General features: G+C 42.9%; 1 protein-coding gene across 4 annotated transcripts in view; it reads left to right on the top strand.

Moving 5' to 3' along the window:
- The window catches only part of EBF1 (EBF transcription factor 1), a 368,046-nt gene that overhangs the window by 239,586 nt on the left and 102,967 nt on the right, over window positions 1-25,493 (top strand). For 2 of the 4 annotated variants that reach the window (XM_081137080.1, XM_081137079.1), the window contains exon 8: window positions 7,715-7,832. In XM_081137080.1, the coding sequence (XP_080993206.1) occupies window positions 7,715-7,832 (118 nt within the window). Of the gene's footprint in view, window positions 1-7,714; window positions 7,857-25,493 lie in introns of all 4 variants that reach the window. The other 2 variants (XM_081137078.1, XM_081137077.1) reach the window with 1 other exon arrangement.

Genomic DNA, 25,493 nt, shown 5'->3' with positions numbered 1-25,493 from the left:
AAACACCAATGACACTGTCAGGAGTCATCAAAAGTATCCTGATCCGGAGAGAGAAAAACAAGGTTCAGGTCACGGATGAACTTTTTATGTGTAGCATGTGTCACAGTTCAGGAGACAGACACCAAGTCTCGTTTACAAAGATCCAGGTTAGTTTCACATAAGCATCTGAGGATTTAGAACTATCTATCCTTGTCTGGCTGTTGAAGAAGAGAGAGTGTTGCCTCGAGCCTTAAAGTGTGGATTTAATTCATACCCCAGCAGTTTCTCTCCGTTACATCCTGTAGGTTCATTCATTCTCCATGATTTTTAATAAGTTATTTGGGATCTTTCAACCAGATAGAAACGAGCAATCGGGCAGGTTTTAGAGAAGGTCCCCTTCCATATCAGTGAAGGATATTTTAAAGGACAAAGTTAATGAAGACTTTACTGCTGGGGACCATTTTTATGTAAATAATGCTTAAAGTGTACCCAGTCACTTAGATGCCTGAGATGTTCCCTGGAAGATCCCAGGAGAGGCGGGGAGAGAGGACTCCAGCCAGGAGAGTGTACTGAGAGGCCAGAGGCTGTTGTGCGTGAGAACTGGACCTGAAGTCTGGAAGTTTTCCTTCAGGTTTGCTGAGAATTTTTCCTGTGACCTTGAGGATGTTTTCAAACCTCTTGGGCCTCAGTTTTTCAATTTGAAAAAGGAAGTGTTGGGCAGGTTTGCGGTGTCATAACTACCGAGGATTTCTTTTGTCGTTTTCGCTTATGAACCTGATGTGATGACATATTTTTCAACCTAATGGCCTTTATGGAGTAAGATTCACCCTCTCTATTTTAAAATAATTGAAGCCATGTGAAACTACCAATTCAGAGCTTCTTGTGTGCCTGAGATAACCAGTGTTTCCATATGGAGATGATCTGATCCCATGTCAGCAAGGAAAATTACTGAATGCTTCAGTGTGCAGCCTCGCTATGGATGAATCTAGGATTCCCTCTCTGCAGTGCTGTCCCCATGACTACCTTTGAAAACTCTTAGTTAGAAGCCACTAGATCGGCTGATCTCTTGGGTCTCTTGTGACCAGCATTCAAGGAGTCTCTAACGTGTGGTCCGGCAGACAGGTTGGGTAGAGAATGTGCACTGTGTGGGGTGGAGGGTAGAAGTTTGATGGAATAGACTTTATTTTGTAGAGTAGCTTTAGGTTTACAGAAAAATGAGTGGCAAGTACAGAGAGTTCCCATTGACTCCCTCAATCCCCCCTCCCCTGTTTCTCCTATTAACATCTTACATTAATTAGTGTGATGCATTTGTTACGGTTGAGGTACTAATATTGATACATATTGTCAACTAAAGTCTATAGTTTATACTGGGGTTCCCTCTTTATGTTATGTAGTCTGTGGATTTGGACAAATGTAGGATGTTATATATCCACCATTAAGTATATTTCACTGTCCTAAAATCCCCTGTGTTCCGCCTCTCCATCTTTTTCTCCCACCTCCCAAACTCCTTTGCCTTTTCCAGAATGTCATAGTAGATAGTCTTTCCAGGTTGGCTTCATTCATTTAGCAATATCTATTTAAGGCTCTTCCATGTCTTTTCATGGCTTGACAGCTCATTTCTTTTTATTGCTGTATAAAATCCCCTTCTATGGATTACCAGTTTTGTGCATCCTTTCACCTACTGAAAGACATCTTATGGCTGGTGCCTTTTACTTAGTTGAATTTTTATTGATATAATTGTAGATTCACACTCAGTTGTATGAAATAATATAGAGTGATCCTGTGTACCTGTTACATAGTCCTCAGTAGTAATATTTTGCCAAACCATAGTACAGTATTACATTGTACTATATAATATTCGTACAGGATATGCACATGGATACATCCACCTGTCTTTTTCACATTTCTCTAGCTTTACTTGTAGTCATTTGTGCCTGTGTGTGTTTTTAGTTCTATATGTTATGACGTATAGGTCTGTGTATCTATCACCACAGTCAAGATATTGGGCATTTCCTTCACCACAAAGATCCTCCTATTACCCTTTAATGACAGCCACATCCCCCTTCCCTCTGTCCCTAACCCTTGGCAAACACTAACCTGTTGTCCATTTCTTAAATTTTGTTATTTCGGGAATGCTATGAAAATGGAATCATGCAGTGTATTAGTTTGCTATATAGCTGCCATAAAAAATACCACAGACTGCATGCTTTAAAAATGGAAATTTATTTTCTTATAGTTTGAGAGGCTAGAAGCCCAAGTTCAGGGTGTGAGCAGGGTTGGTTTTCCCTGAGGCCTCTCTCCCTGGCTTGTGAATGTTCACCTTCTCACTGTGTCCTCACATGGTCTTTCCTCTTTGCACACACACCCCTGGTGTCTCCCTGTGTGTGTCAAAATTTCTTCTTCTTAGAAGGACACCACTCAGATTGGATTAGGGCTCACCTTCAAGGCCTCATTTTAACTTAATCACCCCTTTAAAGGCCCCATTTCCAAATATATCCACATTCTGAGGTACCGGAGGTTAAGACTTCAACATATTGATTTGTTGGGCAGGGGAACACAATTCAGCCCATAATATGAACATGTAACCTTTGGTATTGGCTTCTTTCACTTGGTGTAATTCTCTGGAGATTCATCCATGTGTATCGATAGTTTGTTTCTTTTTATTGCTGAGTATTAGTTCGTGGAATGTTGCTTAATGCCTTTTTATTTCATTTACTTAAAGCCAATGCATTCAGTGCCTTATATTAGGGCCCCTAAATTAATGCAAATGTAGAATAAGCTAAACCCAGAAATAGGGAAGCCATGTAAAGACCAACTTTAGCATGAATTTCCTTGCACTGAGTTCCCATTTATCAGCATTGAAAGCCAAAAGTTATAATTTAAAAAAAAAAAATTTTAAATTAACTTTCTTAAGTGGTGATTTTTTTTTAGAGGGAGGTGCTTACTACCAAGATATTCTAAATTCAATTATTAAAGATATTTTTATCGCCTGACCTTATCCCTGATTCTATATTTGTTGTAGAAATGCTTGAAGATACAGATCTCAATTCTTTGGGGGGCTTTGGTCATAACTCTTTCTCCCGCATGAGCTGCTACTTCTGTTAATGTGACCTTCTACCCAAGACTGAATTCAGCTACTTGTGTCTTTTTGAAAAATCTGCTCATGAGACAGAAATTATGCTTCATGAATCTCCGATAATATAATTGGGACATACACAGTTTCCTGCTTGATATGAAGGAATGAGGGACAACCTGAGGAATGACAGTGAGGAAATATGAACCAACAACAAAATTCCCAGGGAACTCCTCATTCCTATGAAATATTGGGAACACTAGACTGAATTGATGAGCTGTGTAATTTATAGACTGTTTTCAAAGCAGTAAGATTTCACTGAGTCTCAAGCCCAGAATGTAAGAGGCTGAGATGCAGATGAGTTCTAGAAAGCAAGATTCTCTAAATCACAAGAGGCCTAAATTATACAATTACATGTTGTGAGCACAAAGGTTTTTTTAAATGAAACCATTTAAAATGGTTTCACTGTTAGACTGATCATTTCTGTATCTTTTTATTTAGAATAACAGTGTGGGCTGGGTCCTCTTTATGGCAATCACAAAGCTTTGGATTATCATCAGCCCAACATGTTCTCTAGAACATTTTTGGGAGACATCACCACTATCTTTACAAGCAACAACTATATAAGTATTATTACTAATGTTTGTTGAGTGCTCAGTATGAACCAGGAACTACACTAGGCACTTTGCATAATGTCAGCCCCACAGTAAACTTGTGTGTCAGGGACGCTGGGGCTCCAAGAGGTTAAGTTAACCTGCTCAAAGTCACATCAACCAGAAAAGGTTGGGAATCAAGAATCAAAAACTTTGTGTTGATTTTTTCCCCCAATTCTAAGTAGAACAGGGTAAATAGTAAAAATAGTAAGCTTTAGGAATATCTAGATTCAGGATATAGCAGAGAAGATTCTGAACTACTGAGCTGAGCCAGGAATTTGAAGACATCAGTCTAAAATTTCTAGAGTCCAAGGGCAGCTACAAACTTCTCTTCTGCCCATTTTACTCCCTCACACTGAATACCTTTGCTTAGATGGTTGAACCCTGATAGAAGGTACCATGGAACATACTGGATACTCAACAGCACATCTCTGGGTTGCTATTTTTAAAAAGGTATGCCCTTCCCCCCCAATAGAAATTTGATTCCAAAAAATAAATATGTACACAATCCTAAACATGTCCACTTAGACTAATACTTATTTCAGGAGACATAACTTGGGCATCCTAGTGAATAGGAACAATTTATTTCAAAACCATTCTACAGTAGCATTGCCCAATAGAACATTCTGCAAAGTTGGACATGTTCTCTATTTGCCCTCTAGCCACATGTGACTACTGACCACTTGAAATGTGGTCATGGAGACTTGGGAACAATGGAATTTTCAATTTCACTTAAATAGCCATCTGTGTGGTTACTGTATGAGACAGTGCAATTCTAGAGACTAAAGATCTAATTCTATCAGATCTCATAAAATTCTAAATATACCTGTTCCTCAGATTCCCTTCATGTCTTTCCCTGGGCAGGAGAATGAAGAAGTGATTAGGAGAGGGAAGGGGTGGTCGAGTCCAAATGTAAAATCATTTCCATGTTTATCTGTCCCAAATTCAAGCTGTGCTTTGTTGACAAAATTTGGGAATGTTGAAGATTTGGCAGGCCTGTCTGTCCCCTTGCCTGCATGAATGTGTCAGCACCTCATTAATCTTGTGTTAAACTGTAAAGGCCCTTTTCCCTCCTACCATGGGCCTATTTTTTAAAGGACACTTCAGTGCCCTTTTGCATTTCACAGTGAGATTTTTAAAAAAATTTACAACTTTCTCTGAGGATTAATTTAAGCCTATATTTTTACTTAAATATATCCTGATCATTTCTAAATTGGAACGAGAGAAATTATTTCAGGGCTAGGGAAGTTAAGAGTTTCTGAGGCACATTTTGCGTGTTTATTTTCTAGAAATTAAAAAAGCATGAGGAATCTCTGTGTTATCTTTCTCCAGTTTTAATTAATCTTTCAATGAAATGATTTTATCACACATGTAGTCTTGGTGATCCTTCTCTTTCCAAGAAAAACACATAGAGGGTGTAGTATTTTTGTTTCCTTAACAGTTTCTGTCATTTTTGGTCAGTTGTAAGATTAGATGAAACTGTCTTTAAACAATCCTGAATATTTTAAGCCTTAAGCCTGCAGGGCCTCGTCTTACAGGTGCATGCTGAATTGTCATTGCTTTTTTTTCTCTGAAGACAGACGTCTAGAATAACCACTTTCTGTATTTCCTGGCACTGGAAACAGTTACCGTTTGGGATTCCTTTTATAGTTCAGCTAACGACTCCAGTGCCCACTCGATTGTGGTCTCGTAGTAAATCAAAATTTCTTTGAAAGACCCAGCTCTGTTATATAATTGTAAATGTCCCACGAAGTCATCTCCCTAACTAAAAAGAAAAGCGAGTTTCCGTTGCCTCAAATAATATGGACTGTGTCTGCCACCACACATAATATTCTTTGAAAAGAATAGAACAGTTGCTTAACCCCTTCCTGCTCCTGCTCCTTCTTTTAAAGTAGCCTGCAGTCTATGAGACATACACATAAGCTTCGCGCTGTGTGAGATCTGGTCGGTCGGTCACAAAGAGAGAGGAAAACCATGCTGCAAACTGCCCCGTCAAGCCTCTCTCCTCCCAGGAATGACTTGCCCTGGCTGGAATTTTGGGTTTCACAGTGACTAAGGACACTGCTCTCAATTATTTACTCTGCGTTTTAATAAAATAGAGTTAAAAATAAAATCTGGGGATGGTCCAGCTCCTGCTGAGAGTCACTGTGAGGGCCCTGAGGGAAGATTTAGGGGACCCCATGGGAGCCCCCTGCAGTCATCCCTGCGAGGTGAGATGACCGGAGGCCGTGTCCTCACTTCTGCATCCGGATCTGAGACTAAAGGCTTTGTGTAAGGAGCAGGGCCGCAGGTGGGCAGAGGTGAGGGCCTAGAAGGAAAAAAAAATCCGTCAAATCAAATCCGCCCAACCCCGTGATGCTGTGGGGAGCCTACATTTCGTTGCCATCTTTGTGACGGGGTTTTGGGGGGCATGGAACTTGCCATATTTTGCCAGGGTGCTTTTAGGTCAAAGTGGGGAGCAGGGGAATTTTTAAGTTTGGCAGGTGTTGCTGGGTGTAGGGATCCACAAAGGGGGCCGCTTTGTCAGGCAGGGCCGACAGTTTGCAGGCCCAGGCCAAGGCCCAGCACTTTCCCCTCTGCCCGACTCAGGTGACGAAACCACGGCCTTGCCCAATTTTCTAGAATTCGGTGCCCCTTTGGCCAACTCGGAGAAAAGGCTTCCCCAGAAATGGGGGCCTCAGTGTGTGCCAATCCTGGTAAAGTGTTTCACCTCTTCAGAGGCTAATGCCTCTCAGAACCAAGAACAATTAGAGTGCGAGTCTTTCCAAGCAACTGGGGAATTGAGCAAAATAAATCAGAAATCCTCAGCCCTGGCTCTGGAGACTCGCCTCATTATGAGAGCAGATCTATTAGCCCTCTTGCCATTGTCTTTCATTTCTCAAGTGAGGTGATTCTAATTAAATTAATCTGCATGTCAATCTATCGGTGATCAATCAAAGAGCCCGAGGTCCCCCCTATGCTGCGGGGTGCTTGCGGCTGACAGGGGCTGATAATGGAGGAAGAAATAAACTGTCGAGCAAAGTTAATTAGTCAACATAATAGGTGGATTAAACAGGAGCTGGCTGATTGCTGTTTCCCATGTCAAAGCACGAGGTGGGAGCCGAAGCTGCAATTACAGACAATTATTATATTTGGTTGTAAGAGGTCGCATGAATAAACATATCTCTGTGGGTTTCAGTTTTAATCCGCTTCCCCATTTAATATAAGGAGAAGTGTAGGTCATTTCTTCTCATTGTTTTAGTCAAAATTCTCTGAGAAAACACCTTTGCCGGCGTCCCTTCTGGAAAACTGAGTTCAGAGTCAGTTTATGAGGTGGCCAGGGTATGCGAGTTGTACCGTGGACTGGTGCCACCACTTTGGGGGGCTTTGAAACACAGATCTAAGATCCTTACTGAGCAGATATTTTTTGGGGGGGGAGTAGTGGTGATGGTGGTGATGGGGGCAAGGGAGGCTTTGGTCTGATTAACTGAAAGAATGTAGGGAGAAAAAAGTACGAGAAACCACAGAAAGACAGCCAGGAGAGAGGGCTGCACCCCAGCTCTCACTGAAGGCTCCCTTCATTTCTCTATCCTCTTAACCCTGACACAGGGGAAGGCGGGGGGAGAGGGGGATATTTTAAAGATTCAAAAGATTTTTTATTTGCATGATCAACTGTGATATCTGCTTCAGTGTCTAAACTGAAGGGTAATTTAGGTGAAACACAACCACCCTTGTGTAAAAAAATATGCTAATAAAGATCCTCTTGTTAAAATTATGGTTAACAGTGTACCTTCTGCTGTATAACTATAAACTGTGCAATTTTACTTAAAACTGCATCAAAAGCGTTCCATGCCAAAGACCCACTCATCAATAGCTCCTCTTGTTAACTTGTACAGCATAAGCACCAGTTATTATGTGAAATAGCTATGCAATTTTCTTCAGCTCCCAGCTGTTATTTATTTAACTTGAGTTTATTACCCTCCATGCTTTTATATTAAAATGTTCATTCATTTCTCTCTTCTGTCTCCAGGTCGTGGTGTCTACGACAGTCAATGTGGATGGCCATGTCCTGGCAGTCTCTGATAACATGTTTGTCCACAATAACTCCAAGCATGGGCGGAGGGCTCGGAGGCTTGACCCCTCGGAAGGTACGCCCTCTTATCTGGAACATGGTAGGCGAATCATTTTCATTGGTTGGCATTGCTACTTTTAACTGTGAATTTATTTGGTTTCTTTTTTCCAACGCCACCGCATTTTTCTATCCCATTTCAAATGTCCAATGCCCTGTTGAAGAATATTGACGCTGAGTAGTTAAAGACAGGAAGATATGTTGAGTCTTGTCCTTCCCTGTTGCACAGTTTTCTACCCCAAAATGGTTGATGTATCTTTCCTTTTTGTTGAGAGACAGAGGCAGGCCTGGACCACTGCTTTATGTTAAGCTTCCCCTTGACTGACAGACAAAGGCCAAAGCAGGGTAACAGAAATCATGACGCGTTAAGAACTTACAATGGACTTGGTTGCATAATGAACTCCATCCTTCTTATGACCCTGTTGGTATATCTCTGGGACTACATAGTTATTGTCATTTGGAGATAAAACCCAAGGTCTGGCTTGGAGGCAACCTTCTGAATATGCAGCCCAAACTAAATGTTCCTCCCATGCCCTGTGCAGGCGCTTCCACTAATCGCCACATGGTAGAGCCTGCTTTCTGTAGGTAGACTTTAGCGGGGAGAAATCACGTATGTCTTGGTTTTATGGCCAATCAGTTGTCCCTTTGAGAGGATTGGAGGAAACCAGATAAAAATTTGAATGAAGAAAAGTGAATGTCACTCAAAGGAACCATGGCCCGATTGAGTGTATGCCTGAAGGTTTCAGTGCTATATGTATATATAATGAATGTATCTGTCCATACTTCCATCTGTCCATCTATCCATTATCAGTGCGTCATCCGTCCGTCTGTCCATCCATCCACCCAGCCATCTGTTCACTAATCTACTCCATTCATCTGTCCACCCCTTCATTTGTCTGTCCTTCATCCTTTATCCATCCACCCATCTGTCCATCGAGCCATCAAAACACCCATCTAAGAAACAGTGACTGAGTCTACTAGATACCAACCACCATGCTAGATTTTTGCCAATCTCCTCAAATTAAATTCTCAACTCATTTCCCTACTTCACTTTCTAGTTTGCTAGGTCAGTAGGATTCTTTGTAAAACACTACCATACAAATTTACACCCGATGGCCTGCTTTTTCCGTGGGCCTTGACCAGTCCATGATAGAGTCCATAAGGTAGAAAACGCCCTCTCCTGCCAGCATCCCAATTTAATGAACATACCATTATCATCACTTTCTGCCTGTTTTTTTTTTTTTGTGCTTAAGTAATACACAAACTGTGCTTTTTATTAATTAGCCAGATGTAACACTCTTAGAAGGGATTCTTTACCACATCCAGTTTTACAGTCTTTTTAAGGTAAACCATCATCTTTCAAAAGCTGTTTCTTTATGGTTTCATTAGTGCTGAGATGGATGGATATTACTTTTTGCAGGAGGCCATTTGAAACACTTGCTCATGATTACATTCACAGTTCCATTTCTGTACTTAAAATTATTCTGATCCTCACTTTACAGTATTATTGCCTTCTTAATACCTTTGGAGTCACTTAAGGCGTTGTATGACGGGATGTTTATGGGAAAGGAAGAAGGAAAAGATAGGTAAACACTCAGTGGGCACAATTTGAAGAGCATTGGCTTAAAAGCTGAAGTGTTGTTTTTGACTGTAACTAGTTAGTTATTGTCCAGTCTGGGGACACTTGACTGTCATTTTGAAATGTGCCAGTTATGGGTCTACAGTTTCAAAATGTGCTCCGAGTGCAGACCTCACTCAGCTCCCATTCCTGCCCTTGAGAAGCTGGGGAGAGAGCACAGGATGCCAAGCAAGTCATCCCTGCACCAAAGAAACCCAACACAAAGTCGCAAAAAACAACCAGATAGAAAGGACACCTCTTGGTGTGGAGGTCAAGAACATTGTTTTGCATCATGACGTGTTGGAAAGAGTCTTACAATTAGAGTCAGGAAACCCAAATTCAATTTGTCAGTTCACCTCTACCCTTGGTGCAACCTTGGACAAGTCACCTTACCTTTTGGGAACCTTAGTTTCCTTCTTGGCAAAGCAAAGGTGATGATCTTCAGGACTTCAGGATGGGGGAGGGGGTAAAAAAAATGGGTACCTTGGCTAAGGGCAGGTCACATACAGAGGGGAAGTGGGCTGGGTGGAGACTTCGGAACAAGGGCAAGTTCACGTTCCACTGCCCCAGCCCCAGGCAGTTGTCACCAAGGGGAGTGAAAGCCCAGTGGGGCCAGATGTTCCATTTTGGCAAGAATTAAAACCCTCCTAATTTTTAATTGTTGGTAACTTATTACAAAATTTTTAAACCCTAAAGAGAGAAGGGTAGGGGGAGTCACTTAGGAAGAATATAGCCATGGGCTAGCAATTTGCAGTATCTAAGCTTCCTCCCAGCTCAGATATTCTCACTTCTCTGTGTACATATTAATATTTCAGTTGCGATATCATATTATTCTAAGTTTTTTATTTTTTAAATCCTCACCCAAGGGTATGTTTTTATTAATTTTTAGAGAGAGAGGAAAGGGGGGAGAGAGAGAGAGAAACATGGATGTGAGAGAAACATTGATTGTTTGCCTCCTGTACGTGCCCTGACCAGGGCTTGAACCTGCAACCTAGGTATGTGCCCTGACTGGGAATTGAGCCCGCAACCTTTTGGCGTAGGAGACAACACTCCAACCAACTGAGCCACCTGGCCAGGGCCAATCTAAGTTTTAAAGACCACATTCTATTCCTCTGTTCCAGTTTACCAGTCCACAAGTGACCATATTATTACTAGCATATTATTCAAGAAAACGATGACATTTCACTGTCTATTAATAGGTAATAATCACTGGAGATGTGGGTATGTCCTACCTCCTTCAGCTAGGGGGCCTCCCTCTCTCCAAAGCCTTACTTCACTTCTCTCCAGAAGATTAAAAGGGTAGACAGCTCCTTAAGGTTATTCTTAGTAACAACAGTAACGTGGAAATCTGCTCCTCCGTAGAATGAATGAACCAACCACACGTAACCACCCACTCACGTAGGCGCTCCAAGCTGATAGCTAGATACGTACCTGCTCAGCAAAGGGTGACCCTGGGCTCTTTCATTGGTGGTGTTGTGGGGGTGAACCTATGATGCTAATTTACATTGATTTGGGGTATGGCAATACCTTATCTTACCATTGAAAAATCCTACTTGAAATTGCCCTTTTTAAGACTAATAGAGCCATGCCCCCCTCGGTGGCCCTTTTACTCCCACACCCCCACCGCCAGCAGCTACTACACAGGGAGACTCCCCAGTATTTTCACCTCTTAGGTCACCTGTAGGAGCCTTCATTTTCCCTCATCCGGGGCTTTTTACAGGTAGCCTGAATTATTTTGAGCTGCTCTGCACATCTCTATTTATATCCTGCGTGACAGACAGTTGGAGTAAAGTTCCCTTCGTGGCTCAATCTCTGTGCGTAGGAGAGAAATAGAGACCGTGCTTTACATTCATGCACTCTCCCTGTGCACCCCCACACTCCCAACCTCGGTGCTCAAATAACTGCCCCTGTATTGCAAGGAAGAGAGCTGACAAAGGCAGGTTCGTTTCCTAGAATCGCATGTGATCCAAAGAGGGCGCCTCCCTGCGCGCCGAGGCTCGGGGCGCCTGCTCTTGCCCTCCCTTGTCTCCATTCATAAATCCTGAGATGTTCTCTGGCTGGGTGTTCATGGAGAGTTTACGCTCGTGAGGTTTCCTCTAAGCAGTAGCTTTATGGAAGATGTACGGTTGTGGGGAGAGGCAGCTTCAGGACGTAACAGCTCTCAGGGTTCCGATTTTTGAAAAAGCGCAGGCTTCGGGCCAACGACACTGACTTGTTGCCACCCTCGGTAATAGTGTACAGCTCCGGCTTGTGTGCCCACCCAATCTTCCCGTCACTTGGGCAAATCCCTGGGACTGTGCACTGGGGATCGTCAAAGGGCTGGGGAGCGTTAATATTGTCGTTGTTCTGTTTCAGGTCCTATTGACTTGGGTTTAAGGCCAACTGTGGCATCAGTTTCTTTATCCCCACCTCCCCCCACCGTGACAAAATGCGGTGCCCTCACAAAGCTACAGTGCAGGGACCCTGTCAGCTTGCATGCGCTAACACTTTATTATCTAATGATCTAATATGCAACAAGGCAAAGAGCTGGTGCTCATCACGCTGACATCGAATGCCGGGAGAAGTGACTAAATTACTTTATGTACCATTAGCGCTCGCAGCTATGGTGAACTCACCGGCAGCGTTTATGCAAATGCCTCTGAAGACACTCCAGTGGCTTTGTCAGGAAGCCGGCTGACAAGCAGTTTAAATGCTCATTTTTTTAAGGGGACTTTTTAAAAAAATTTTTGATGTACATGTGTTTTTCTCCCTTCCTCCTTTTTTCTTCCCTCCACGCTCCCCCTTTTGGGCTACTGGAGGGCCTTCCCTGATCACTGGGGAAATCCAAGCGGGGAGGGAGCTCAGCCTGCCATCAGAAGGTGCCCCAGACTGGGGTTAAGGCCCTGATCTGGTGTTCTTCAGATTTAGGGATGTTTGTTATTGTTATGAATTTGTACCATCTTTATATTTATTTGAAAAATGGATAGAACTATGATTAATCAAGAGGTTTTAGAAGATGGACATTTTAATGTTCATCTAACCTGAGGTCCCACTTGGTTTCTAGGCTCAAATATAGACACTTTAAAACACCCCCCTTTTGTACAAATGGGAAACAATGGGCATTTAGCTTTTGCGGGCAACAGATAGGAATGAATTAAATTTGCCTTCAAAGTAATGATTCAGATTGAGCTGTGACGTATACGTGTGCCAGGATCCCAAAATAAATCCAATCAAAACAAAAGTGGGGTTTGGCCAAACTGAAAATACTTTTTTGCAGAAGAAAGTCTGGTGCTTAAATCTCTGGGCCCTTCTCCTTGCTGTGATGACGGTGTTAGAGACATAGCATCGCATTTTCCTCACCACCGGTTCCCTCTGACCTTTCCGCTGCAGTGCCCCTTCCAGCTGTCCCTGACAATATGGTGTTATTCTTGCTCTTTAGCATTTGACCTTCGTTAATCCTTTCGCTCCGGACAGAAGCAGCGTTTGCTTCCGTTGGTCACCCCTGGGTATCCAGTCCCATTGCCTCCTGGTGCCCAGCTGCACTTAAATTTGTTGTTTTATGACCATGTGGAGAAAGATGGTTCAGGCTTGGGGAGATTACTCCTTGGGAGACAGCATCGCGCTTCCAATAGAAAGGAGAGGCCTCCCCTTCTCCCCTCTGTGTAACAAGGCCCTAAGAAGTAGCCAGTAAATATCAGTTGGATCTATTAGAAGTAGCATCGAGCTGTCTGACTGGAGAGCTGGATTCTGGTCCTGACTCTGCCATGAACTAGCCGTGTGACTTTGGGAAGGTCACTTGGCTTTAGTGGCCTCAGTTTTTTGTGTTTTCAATGAGACCTGGGTTGAGTCATCTTTAGACCTCATTTTAGCATGCCTATTTTTGGGGTGCATAGACACATTCCCTCCCTAGTCTGCACCTATTTCAGGAGATGCCTTTGCAGAAACAGGGCTTCAGGAGGAGAGCGAAATCCCCTGGCTATTTCCAGTTTAGCCCTTTCTTTGGATCTTCAGCCAAGGAATGAGGCGTCAGAATGGTGAACTTCAAATTATTCCTTCCTCCATTCATTCATACTAAGCATCCACTGCATGCCAGGCCCTAAGCTAGGTACAGTATCACAAGGCAGATGCAGCCCCTGTCTTCCCAGAATTTATGTTGTAAATAGAGAAGAGAGATATTAAGCAAAACTGACAACTAACTCCTTAGAGTTGTGCGTAAAAGAGGGACCACAGGAGTGAGGAGGAATGAGGTGTCAGGGAAGCTTTTCTATGAGGAAATCACATTTATGCCAAAATCTAAGAGATGAATATGTTTTTCACCAGGCAAAAGGGACAGAAACAGATTTCCAGGAAGAGAGAGCATATTCAAAGGCTGTTTTGCTTAAATGAGTTCAAGGAACCAAAAGAGCCTGGGATGGCTCCTGTGGCTCGCAGCCACCGGGAGGATGGCAGGAGATGCGGCTAGGTGGCTGCCGAGGGCCAGGTCATGCAAGCCCACATGGGATGCTCAGGCCCTGGTCAGTGGCAGTTGTGAAATGATGTGGGGACCAACCAAGCAGGGCTTTGATGAACTCAGTTTCAATTACATGAACTGCTTCTGTGTCATGAGAGCCCAGGGCAAGATTGCTTGGAGTTGCTTATAACTTTGCCCTTTGCTGCCAGCCTTTGGAAGCTTACCAGGGAGTTGGCTGTGCCCTGAAGCCATCCCCCTGATCACTTCTCATTCTATCAATAGTGCATGTGTTCAGAATAGGAAGAAAGTCAAACATTGGAGAATTCTTTTTCTAGATAGTTTTGGCTTATGGATTCACTTTTTTTTTTTTTTTAATTAGCTTAGAGTTTACCTACTGACTTCTTTTTGAACTTGTAAAAACTTACCTTTTTTAAGGCCCTTAGACTGGAGGACAGCTGCTTATTTGACCTAGAAAATGTATATTACTTGCCTGACCTCAATAAAATTAAAATTGGATGAGTGAAAATAAACTAAACAACAAAGAGAAATGCCCCCTCCTAAATTTCTCTCTCCTCTCTTTCCAAGGTCAATGGCTGAGTCACAGCTCATGCTGAGTGAAAGCCATTCAGGTATGGAAGGCCATCTGATAAACCTCCCAGAGGCCTAGAGAGGGGATGCAACCTGCTCATGCTCACATAGCTCATTTCAGTCAAAATTTATTTAGTAGTCTTTGCAATTGTCATGGTATGTTGGCTGGCAAGTGTGAATTTCAGGGATTGCACAGCTAAATGCAATCACTGGGTTATGCAGGATGTTGGAAGACGGGGGGTCCACCCCTCATGCCCGTACAATTCAGGTTGGCTCAGGCTTGCAGGGGTCCCTGGGATTCCAAGGATTATGAGAAGGTTGTCTGTAAAATCTCTCCAGCTTCCTGACAGAAATGCACCTTCAGAAGACTAGGGCAGAGGATGAGTGACTCAGAGCTTTACACTTAGACAGTGACCCTCCACATGACCAGTTTGGGTGCAGAACCCCAGCCAGGCCCCCTTTGGCAAGAGCGTTGGTGAAGGGTCCAAGTTAAGTAGAAAAATATCAGCAGCATCTTTTGTTACCAAGGGCGGCATATTACATTTTATCAATTGATTTTCCTCCTTGAGAAAGCAAGACAGATTCAAGAACAGGTTATTAAGGTTAAGAATATCCAGATGTGTCGCAAAATAGAGCATGAAGGCCCCTGATTTTCAAGCATCAAATGAGGCCTTTTTCTTTGAGCAGCGGGGAAGATGTCTTTTGTCTTCCCTCTCGATAGAAAGGACGCAGCAAGAAGTCAAGATAATGAACAAAGATCTAAGTGAGGACTGACTTTCTGTGTGTCCCCTGAGTAATCCATGAAGCAGGTAACACCAGAAATCCTAACTGTGGGGACTTGGTAGCCAGCAAGCCCTCCGTGTCAGGCAGATTAAAGAGTTCATGAGCCACAGGCCACTGCTAAGCAGGTGACCTACGCTACCCTGATCTGAATATGACACCAGCAACGGCATTGCTGACAAAGGGGAAATCATGCTCAGACTTCACTGCCCAGCTCAGTGGGGATTAGGCCAGGTAGTAATATGTATTATTAATTACTATTATTGGTATTGTTATTTTTGGACTAATATCAGCTAACATTTTTGGAGCATTTACTATGTGCCAACCCTGTGGTGGTCATTTTACTTATATCATCTTATCAGATCCTTCCAAATCTAATGAGCTATAATAATTATGATCCCCATTTTAAAGATGAGAAAACTGGGATTTAGAGAGGGTAAAGTAACTTTGGGTAGTAACTTATTCAAAGCCTCAAAACTAATCAGAATTGGACCTAAGCCTAGATTCCAGGTCTACGTAACAATAAGGCCTACACCCTGGATCTACCTGACAATAAACACTCAATGAACCCTTACTATGCTGGCTCACATCTGCTATGGGTACCCTATTGTAAGATGAAGAAACTGAGGCTAAAGAGAGGTTGGGTAACTTGCCCAGAGATGCACAGCAAATAAGCAGTAGATGTAGGGTTCAAAGCCAGGAAACCTGACCTTAAAGACTATACCTGCTACATCTTGCTCCAAACATTATGCTTAAATGCCTTCCATCTCCTATCCCACTGTTCTTACTTTTCCCAGTACAAGGAAGGCAATTATACTGGTATCTTAAATAGACCTTTCAAAAGTTAGCCCAGAGCATATCGTTTTATTTTTTAATGGGCATACTGTGTATGTTTATGTTTACCTTCTAGTTCATTTTCCTTCAATAACCTCCTTTTCCCATGGCTATACCACATTGTGCCAGTCAAATAAAGAAAATGCTGACTTTATTTGATGGCTGGTATGCTGTCTATGGGGCTGGCAAGGTAAGAAGAGGCTGGTAATATTTTATTTATTTGCAAGGATCTTCTCACTCATCTCTGTAGAAATCATATGTTGACCATATGGGCTCCCTGGCACGTACACCAGGTAGAGAAAAGGGAGACCATGAGAAAACTGTGAGGTTGCGAGTTAGGTGTTATGATGCCAACAGCATCCTTCTTAAGGCACTGAAGGCTTACTGAGCCTCACGCTACAAATAACTCGGGAAACTGATACGAATTTTGGGAAACTGTTTTCTTATATGAATTTCTTGACAAACCCATCAGCTGTGGGAAACTTCTAGTATTTTGTATTTCTTGTGAGACCTAATAAATGAGTGAGCCACACCGAACTTATTTTAATAAGCACAAAGTATGTGGGAGATGGGGTGGGGGAAGAGAGTGGTGCTTTCTGTTTATATTTCGGACAGAAAATGGTAGACTTTTTTAAAGCCTAAATTTTTTATCTTATATTTGGTTACAAAAGCATCATAACTCCAATTGTGTTTATCTGCATTGATTGTTCTAAACCAAGGGCTTCTTTCTACTTACTTGCCTGAGGACCTCCCTCAGGAGAGTTTCAGAGAATTCAGATGGGGCGAAAATGCCAGTGAAACTTCCCGGTACTGGTCACACGTATTCTGAAGATGATATATTCAGGGGCAATGTGGCCAGGAGTGGTTTGAAGCATTTTTGATTGAACGTTTTCAGTTATACATGCAGAAATAAATAAGAACAGAGCACTGCCACTACCTCACTCATGACCTCAAGTATGTACTTTGATTTCTTTGGGCCTCAGTTTCCTCATCTGTTATTAAAGGGGTAGCAGGCTTGGTAGAGCCCTTCAAGCCTAGATGATTTTTAACCCTGATGATTCTGCGAGAGGTCTGTCTTGGAGGTGTCATACACACTGCCTTGATGAATGGCCCCCAAGGTGATGGTCATTCCATAGGACAGATCTAAGGCCAACTTCCCTTCACCTTGGAATTTCTGCAGGAGGTTCACCGTGGGTTCCAAGAGGCCTGGGGAAGCCACACAGTGTGGCTCACACAGCCACTTGTGCCTTGGGTAGCTGTCATCGGACGTTCTCTCTGAATTAATTCCTCAGCCGAGATGGTGTAGTGTTGAACCCACTCGATGTTTAACAGTGAGCTTTTACACTAGCTTTCCCATGTAGTGTGTGAGATAAGGGAAAATGTTGTCTTAAAAGCAAAAAACTATATTTATCTATTTGAATGCATAAGCAAAAAAAAATAAAAAAAATACAAAGCACTTTGAAGTCATGATCTCACAGCTATTATTGCTTCGGGCCAGACTGAATTTAAAGAGAAAGTAAGTCAATCTAAACAGAATCACAACTAAATAATGTCATAACGTAAGTGGTACTGAGGTGCAGCAAAGCCGGGACTGATGTTTGAGAAACTCTGTTTTTGGGTTGTTAAGGATTGGAGGGACGTAATAATTCTTTCAAGTCACCAGGAAACAGTAGGACCCTGGGGAAAATTTTTTTTAAAGTCAAATATTGTTATTTAAAAGAAAATCTTTTTAGCTCATTTGACTATTAGAACAGACTTAATGTCTTCATAGGATTTTAAAAGTCAAAATGTCTCCCGCCCTGGCCAGTGTGGTTCAGTGGTTAGAGTGTTGTCCCACGCATGGAAGGGTCTCGGGGTTGGATTCCCGGTCAGGACACGTAACCCAGGTTGCCAGTTCGATCCCCCATCGAGGCATGTGCCAGAGGCAAAGAATCGATGTTTCTCTTTCACTAGATATTTCTCTCTGTCTCTCTCTCTGTCTCTTCTCTCTCTCTAGAATCAATGAAAAACATACCCTCGGTAAGAATTAAAAAACAAAAACAAAAAACAGAACCATCTTTCAGGCTGCTAACTCTGTTTGTATTTTAAACAAGTATTTTGTGCATGTTAGAGAGGAGAAATTCGTGTAGAAAGGGAGGATTCCAGTGAAGGGAGAGAGCCAGCGGGGTCCACCCGGGCAGCGCATTATGATAATATGCGCGGAACCAGCTGGACACTGAGCGGAGCTGACATTGTGTTGTCAGGGCCAGGATCGCCCATCAATTTCCCAGATAGGATTTGAGTTCAAATGACAGAAAGAGCAGCAACTGTGTTGAAACTGCTGCGTGGGGGAGGGGTGGGGCATGCAGGAACCAGCCAGGCCTAAAGACAGGAAGCGCTGGTACCTCCGGAAGGGGGTGGCTCTGTTTTCTCATCTGGCTGCTCCCCTTCCTTCTAACCTTAACATCTGCCAGCAAGGTCCACCTGGGCCCTTGATGGTGGGAGCCCACTGCAGGGGGAGCTTACTGGTGCTAATTTTAACCCCCAAGGGAATGGAGTGTCTGCAGCTGGAATGGAGGCCCGGTCAGCCTAGGAAACCAGATTCCACGCAGCCACTGAGGAAGCCCAGTGAAGATGTAGTGGCGATTGTTAATAACCACTGCACGACTTCTCAACTTTAAGCTACTGTGTTTAGTTCCTTAATCTCTTAACTCTGATCATTCTTCCGTTCATGAGCTCATTCACCCATTCCGTCGTTCATCTACTTAACATTTATTTACTGACTGCCTACGATAGTAGACAATGGGAATGCAGAGGTGAACCAGGCAGGGACAGTTGTTGACGTGATGAGGTATATGGTCGTGTGTGTGCGTATCCGTTTGTCGATATTAAGCAAATACTTGCTCATAGAATTATGTAAAGTGTAATGATGGTAACTGCTAAGAGAGCTTTAAACAGGGAGACTCAGCCAAGCCTGAAGAATCAGAGACACTTTTAAAATTTAGAATAAAAATTAATGCCATTTCATCAGGCAAAGAAGAAAAAGCTTTTTAGGCACAGGGAAAAGCATGTCCAAAATTCCACATAGGGACAGAATATCAGAAACTTGGGGAAGGGCTGATGGGGAAGGTGTGCCGGGTCTGAGATCCATTTTTGAGAACACAAATTTGGAAATTTCTCCTAGCTTGGTTTCTCTTTTACTTGGAGATGTGGATTCACTGTATTTTCTTGATCACAGGCTAACAGAATCCTTTGCTGAGTGAAATGCTAGTTTTAGACCAGTGTCCGGAGTGATGATAATTCTGCTCTTATGAGAACAGGTTTTGAGCATTTACCACCGTCAGGTTCAGTGCTAAGCACTTGGGTATCCTCTCTTTTAATGCTCACAACCACCATAGGAGGGCACTACTCTTCTCTCCATTCAGCAAATGGGAAACTGAGGCCACCCTTCACAGAGTTGGCTGTGGCCAGAGAAGAGTTGGGTTTTGCATCTGCAGCGTTCGGACCCCCAGGTAGCTGACACAGGGCGGACATCACCACTGTTCTTTTCCACTGTGCAGTCGATGCTAATCCCCTCACATTGGACTTCAGAGGTGGAGAGAAATTCTCCTGCCATTTGATCACGTAATATAATTCCCGCTTCAATTGAAGCAAATTGACGACGTTACTCAAAGGCAAATTGAAAAGCCAGATCTGTGCTAAATCCCCAGGGAACGCTAGTTGGCATGTGCGGTGATATATGGGAAGGTGCTTTTCTGGGTTAAGATAAAAAATCCTGGTATCACGTCGCGCTATCGGGCACCCCATCTCAATCTCCCTGTGCCAGCCCTGCAACCTGAAATACTCAGTGGACAGAAATGAAACTTTATAGAAATTAGGTGTTCATCATCCTTATCAGATGAATGCGATGCCATCAGCATGATTTTAGCATCCTCAGGAAAAAAAAAAAGAGAGAGAGAGATTTACCTAGAGAGGAACAAGAGAAAGTCTGGGGCATGGATTGTAGGACTTTTCTGCCAGCCTGCCTCGGGCATGTTGGCTGGGAGATGACCTAGTAATTAAAATTAAACGTATGCTGCTGGTCAGTCATAACAGAGGCTCTAACAGACATGGGAAAGCAGACGGCAACCAGAGAAGGAAAAGTGAAACACGAAAGTAACTCTCTGGAGCCCGCAGGGCACAGAAATAGATCTGAATTGGCCGAATACTTATCTGACTACTAAGCATGAAAGCAGAACCCAAGTACTAATATATTTTTATCCCAGACTGTGAAATTAATCAATATTTTATATGCGAACATATGCTCCTATGTTGCTGCCTTATTTAGTAGACAGTTGTAATCAGCAGGACACCGGTCGTTCAAGCCCACATTTGTCACCCTGTCGATCTGGGGAGATGTGCAGCAGTAGAAAGAACTCGGGGAATTGAGGCACAGACACTGTCAGACTTGGAGTCTTTTCTCAACACGTGGATTCCTTTCATCGATCTTGGGGCACAGTAATAAAAATTTCAAGAGAAGCAAGCATCGATAAAATACATACAAATAGCAGTAGACTTTAGATGTTGTTTGGAAGACTGATTAAAATTAATGTGGTTGGTACAAATCGAGAACTTCCTGTAATTCTTTACTGTTCTTTGTCTACTTCTCTTTTGAGCACAGTTGGGAAGCCAATAATATGAGCACCTATGTGCTCGGCCTGAGGCAGATGCTCTTAGGGATATTTTGTGTAGGGTGATGGATGAGGGGAATGTGTCCCAGCAGTTCCAATGTATTTGATTATTTCTTTGTAGAAGAGGAAAGTAGAGTTTTGGTAATTCTTTGCTAAGATCTTCTGGCTGGATCATCAAACTCACTGTGTTCTTCCAGTAACTATTATATGCAACAGATCTATAAAGTCATACCTCGGATTCCTCTACCTTTCAGTTTTGGAAAACCCTAGAAGCTCTCCTTGATTTGGTTAGCTACAGCCTGTGAAATCCAACCCTTGTTGTTGAAAAGAAAAAAAAGTTGGGGAAAATGATATTAAGGTACTGTTTTTATTTATTTATTTATTTATTTATTTATTATTTAAAAAATATATCTTTATTATTTCAGAGAGAGGAAAGGAGAGGGAGAGAGAGATAGAAACACCAATGATGAGAGAGTCATTGATCGGCTGCCTAGCCCACAACCCGGGCATGTGCCCTGACCGGGAATCGAACCCCAATCGCCTGGATCCTAGGTCGACGCTCAACCGCTGAGCCACACCCAGCCGGGCGGTACTGTTTTATGATAACCTACTTAATGAGTAAACTTTTACTATTTTTTTATATGTGCAAAATTCTATAATGAACACCACTGAGATGGATAATGTCCAGACTGAGAATGAAAGTTAAGGGGAACTACCCTACACTTTAAAACGTAAGTTTCCATGGTGCTGCTATCACTGGTATTAGATGGTCAAACTCTGTGTGTTTAGCAGCCCAGCTTGTAACAATAGAAAAGCTTCTCAGCCTGGAAGTCTGGCAGTGTTTTCAAGGTCTCTGTGTTTAAATTGGCACTTGCAGTATTATATTGGGATGCCATTTTTTAAACTTGGAAACAGAAGAAGGTAGGGAGAGGTTTTACTATAATTCATACATGGGGCTGAGTCTTAGGGGGAAAATAACTTTACTTGGAAACAGAGTAGTAATATTCTGTAAAGTTAATAAATATCCACCCTCTATCTTGGGAATAAGGAATTGCACAACTAAGATTTTATGGGACTTTGGCTGTGTTTATATGATTAAAGTGAATATTTTAGCCAAACTGAGCAGAAATTTTAAATAAATACCACAATTTAAGGGTAGTTTGGGTGTTTTAAATATTTGACTTTGTCAACCAATGTGGATTCTCAAAGTCTCAAATTCAAGTGAGTCTCTGAGATCCAGTTACCTCATTTGTAAAGTAGCATTTAGAATAACATCTGCTTACCTACAACTCAAGGCTGATATTAAGGATAACTGAGATAATGTATGAGCAAGCCCTTTGAAAAATTAGCAATGCTAGTTAATTGTCAGGGACTGGTTAAGTGCAGAGTACTGTCTACCCAGGTTGTGAATGAATGAGGTCCCTGCCTGCAAGGGGTGCATTGACTTACGTGCAGATATACATGCCCAGCTATACACATAAACACATTCATATATCAAGATAAAATTTCAAGGAAAAGTACAGTAAGTGGCAGGTGAATGGGAAAGACATGGAGAGGTTCACCGAAGGGCTGGTGTTTTGTGGACTGGGATGGAAACAAACAGCTTCACACAGAAGACTAGTCTTTTTGGCAAAATACTGTCTGGGTGGAAGTGAGTGGAATAACCTTCCTGAAAAAGAAATGGTGGGGATGTGCAAAGTAAGTTTGGAGACAGTGGATGTGGGGAGCCTGTCATCATGTGCGTCATTTCCTTCTTCCCCACTTCCTCCCTTTCCCTGCTTCACGCTCTCTCATTTATTCATTCATTGCACACTCCATGCTAAGCTCTGTGGACGCAGAGTAACTCTTGTCCACCCGACGACAACCTCATGAGTTGGGTTCTCTCATCATTACTAGGTCCCATTAAAGTGGTAGAAATGGAGTTTTAAGGAAAGTAATTTGCCCAAGCTCATAAGTGGTGAAGCTGGAACATGAGCTGAGGCCTCCTGAAGCTGGAGCCAGTGGCCTTAACTGCTGCTGAGTGAGCCCTGCCTTCAGTTTGGGAGAGGTGGGGGAATAAAGTTGGGAAAATTGGCCAGACCCATGGGGGTGGACTCGATCGTGTGAGCTAACGGGAAGCACCAGAAAGTTTTTGAGCAGGGCGGTAATGTTTTGAAAGCTGGCCTCTGAGCAAGGTTAATCTGGGTTTTGATATGTAGAGGGGACTTTGCACGTAATTAAATCCAATAGTAAAATGAATCACAAACAGACAAGTGTGAGTGAGTGCTTTTTGCCGTCCAGATTGAACAGCCTGGACCCCAAAGAGTAATTTTTGAGGAAGCTGAGTCAGACCTCATGAAGCTCCAGTGGAAGTGGAGTTCCCACTCTTCTTTGCAACTCAGCCTGGATAAATTGATGATACACATTCCGGTGCTCGTGATGTCACCGATCATCACCACGGAAACATCTGTGCTATAACAAACACTGGAGTGCAGCGTCACCGAATGTGTCAGGGAGGAGAGGAAACTGGCTCAGGACGATAAGGCTCTCCGTAATAAAAGTTCCCTGGGCTACATTAGCAGTGGCAGCCGCTGTCGCTCAGAGAAATGTAAGCATTACTATCCTGCAAAGCGGGAGTCGTGCATTGCTAAAGGTTGGGCAAGGTTGATGTTGAGATGCTGCTCACATTCAAAACACAGTTTCCTTAAAAAGTCACTATCTATGCTGTCTTGCATGATGACAATAGAAATCCTTCAGGAGCAGGGAGCTCGTCTCCCAAGCTTATAGAAAATCTCCTCTGCATAGCAGAGGAAGGCCAGCTGGGGACTTCTGTATTGTTCTGGGAGAAGCCTTGAACAATCAGGAGGAGGATTGGCTGTGGTTGTGGTTTGTGTTTATTGTTTGATGAGTTGGTGGCAGTAGTTGCAGAAATTAATCATTAAAGAAATGATTCTTGGCCCCCCAAGGATTTATAGAAGTTGCTCATTGGTGAATCAGACCATGGACTGAATCCAGAGCTGAGGTATGTTTAGGTTTGGTTTGCATGGTGCTTAGAGAAACAATGTATTTGTTGCTTTACAATAAAAAAATGAGATTTTATCTGAAAATCTAGATTTGCAAATTCTGTTTGTATTCAGAAGAGGTGGTAGTGCTGGGCCCACATTCTTAAATGGCAACAATTAGATCAAACAGAAGTTGTGTCCCTTTTGGGTGGGGCATATACTCTGCAGTTAGCCACAGTCCCCACCTCTCCCATGGTATTACCCCTAGCCAATCTTAGTTACTTACCTTCCTGTCCAGCCCTATGAGCATTTGGTTTTGTGATCATTGCTGGTGGTGTTAGAGAGTAATTATCCTAGCAAAGTTCCTCACATATGGAGGGAACCCCATAAATGGTAACTCTGATTATTCTTGATCAATTATAGACTCAGGTATTTAAACTTGATCCTTGGGTTAGCACTGTCCCATAGAACTTCCAGTAATGATGGATCTCAACAGAGCCCAGTATGATAGTCACTGGCCACAGCTACTGGCCACTTGAAATGGGCTAGGATGACTGAGAAAATAATTTCTTTTTTAAAAAATGTAATTAATTAAAAATTAGATTTTAATAGCCACACGTGGCTATGGCTACTGTATTGGGCAAAGCAGTTTAAGTAACCGGGATTGAACACTGTGTCAGGTGTCTTTGTTTAGAATAAATGTGGAGAATAGGCTCTGGGGCTGGGTGTGTGAGCTTGTTCATTTTACAAGAGATGACTTGTAGGGGGCTTCACCACACAGCATCACCTCCTTCTAGAAAGGCAACCTCCCCTTCTTACCCAACTAGAATTCTTGTCAATTTAAGGAGCTGAAGCTATGTTTTCAAGATGTTATCCGTCCATTCCAAACAGTAAGAATAAGTCATCTGAAGCTTGAATGGGAAGTTTTGCTGTTCTCTGCTCCCTCACTGTCCAGCTAAGAGGACTGCATAAATATAGCAAGTAGACCCGTGTGTGGGAAAGCCTCACTTTTTTGATGAGCTGCTTGATTGACCCTGTCATTCATGATAGGACAGAGCCAAGAGCCAGTGTTGCCAAGGGGACTGTGGAAAGGTGATGGAGGTCTGCCTGACTGCTAGAGGGATCCTGTATTCCTAGGGCCAGGCCCCATGGGCTGCTTGCCATCTCTGCGGTTTCCATCACAAGCATACATTGATCGCCTCTAATGATCACATTGCCATAAACCAGCCCCAAAGTAGGGCTCTAAAAGATCCCCCTTTCATGCAACCTACTCACCTGCATGTTGCTGCCTGAAAGCTTCTGACACTGACCTGCTTTGCTGAGCCCAGCAGTCAGAACCCTCCCTTCTTTCCTTTGTCACAGGGTCAGAAACCCTAGAGCCATCTACCAGACTTCAGCCTATTGGTAACTTACCAGCCTTTGTCTTGAAACTTGCCCCAAGTCAACTTGTCCAGCTAATAAATTAATGTCACTGCTTCTAGGGCTATATGCACAGAAGGGCAAAGCTAACATCAGCCTGTTTCATTCAAGATGAAGCTCTGAATTACACCCTTCTCCCCCAAAAGGCCCCCTTAAAAACATAGAAAACCTAATGAAAATGATAGCAACTGCTCTTGTAGCTAATTTTATCAATGATGACTAATGCCAATCCTCTTGGAATGAGGGGAAAAGAACAGAACACACAGGAACATATTCTGCTTGGATCATACATCTAGTCAGAGTTATAGACCATCTATTCTCAGTCAGATTCTGCAGAGAGGGTGCCAGCTCTTCCTTTCCTATTTCGATGGGCAAGCATCAA

Source organism: Miniopterus schreibersii (genome assembly GCF_964146895.1).
Source record: "Miniopterus schreibersii genome assembly, chromosome: 4".
NCBI lineage: Eukaryota > Metazoa > Chordata > Mammalia > Chiroptera > Miniopteridae > Miniopterus > Miniopterus schreibersii.
This window is presented reverse-complemented; position numbering and strand designations above follow the sequence as displayed.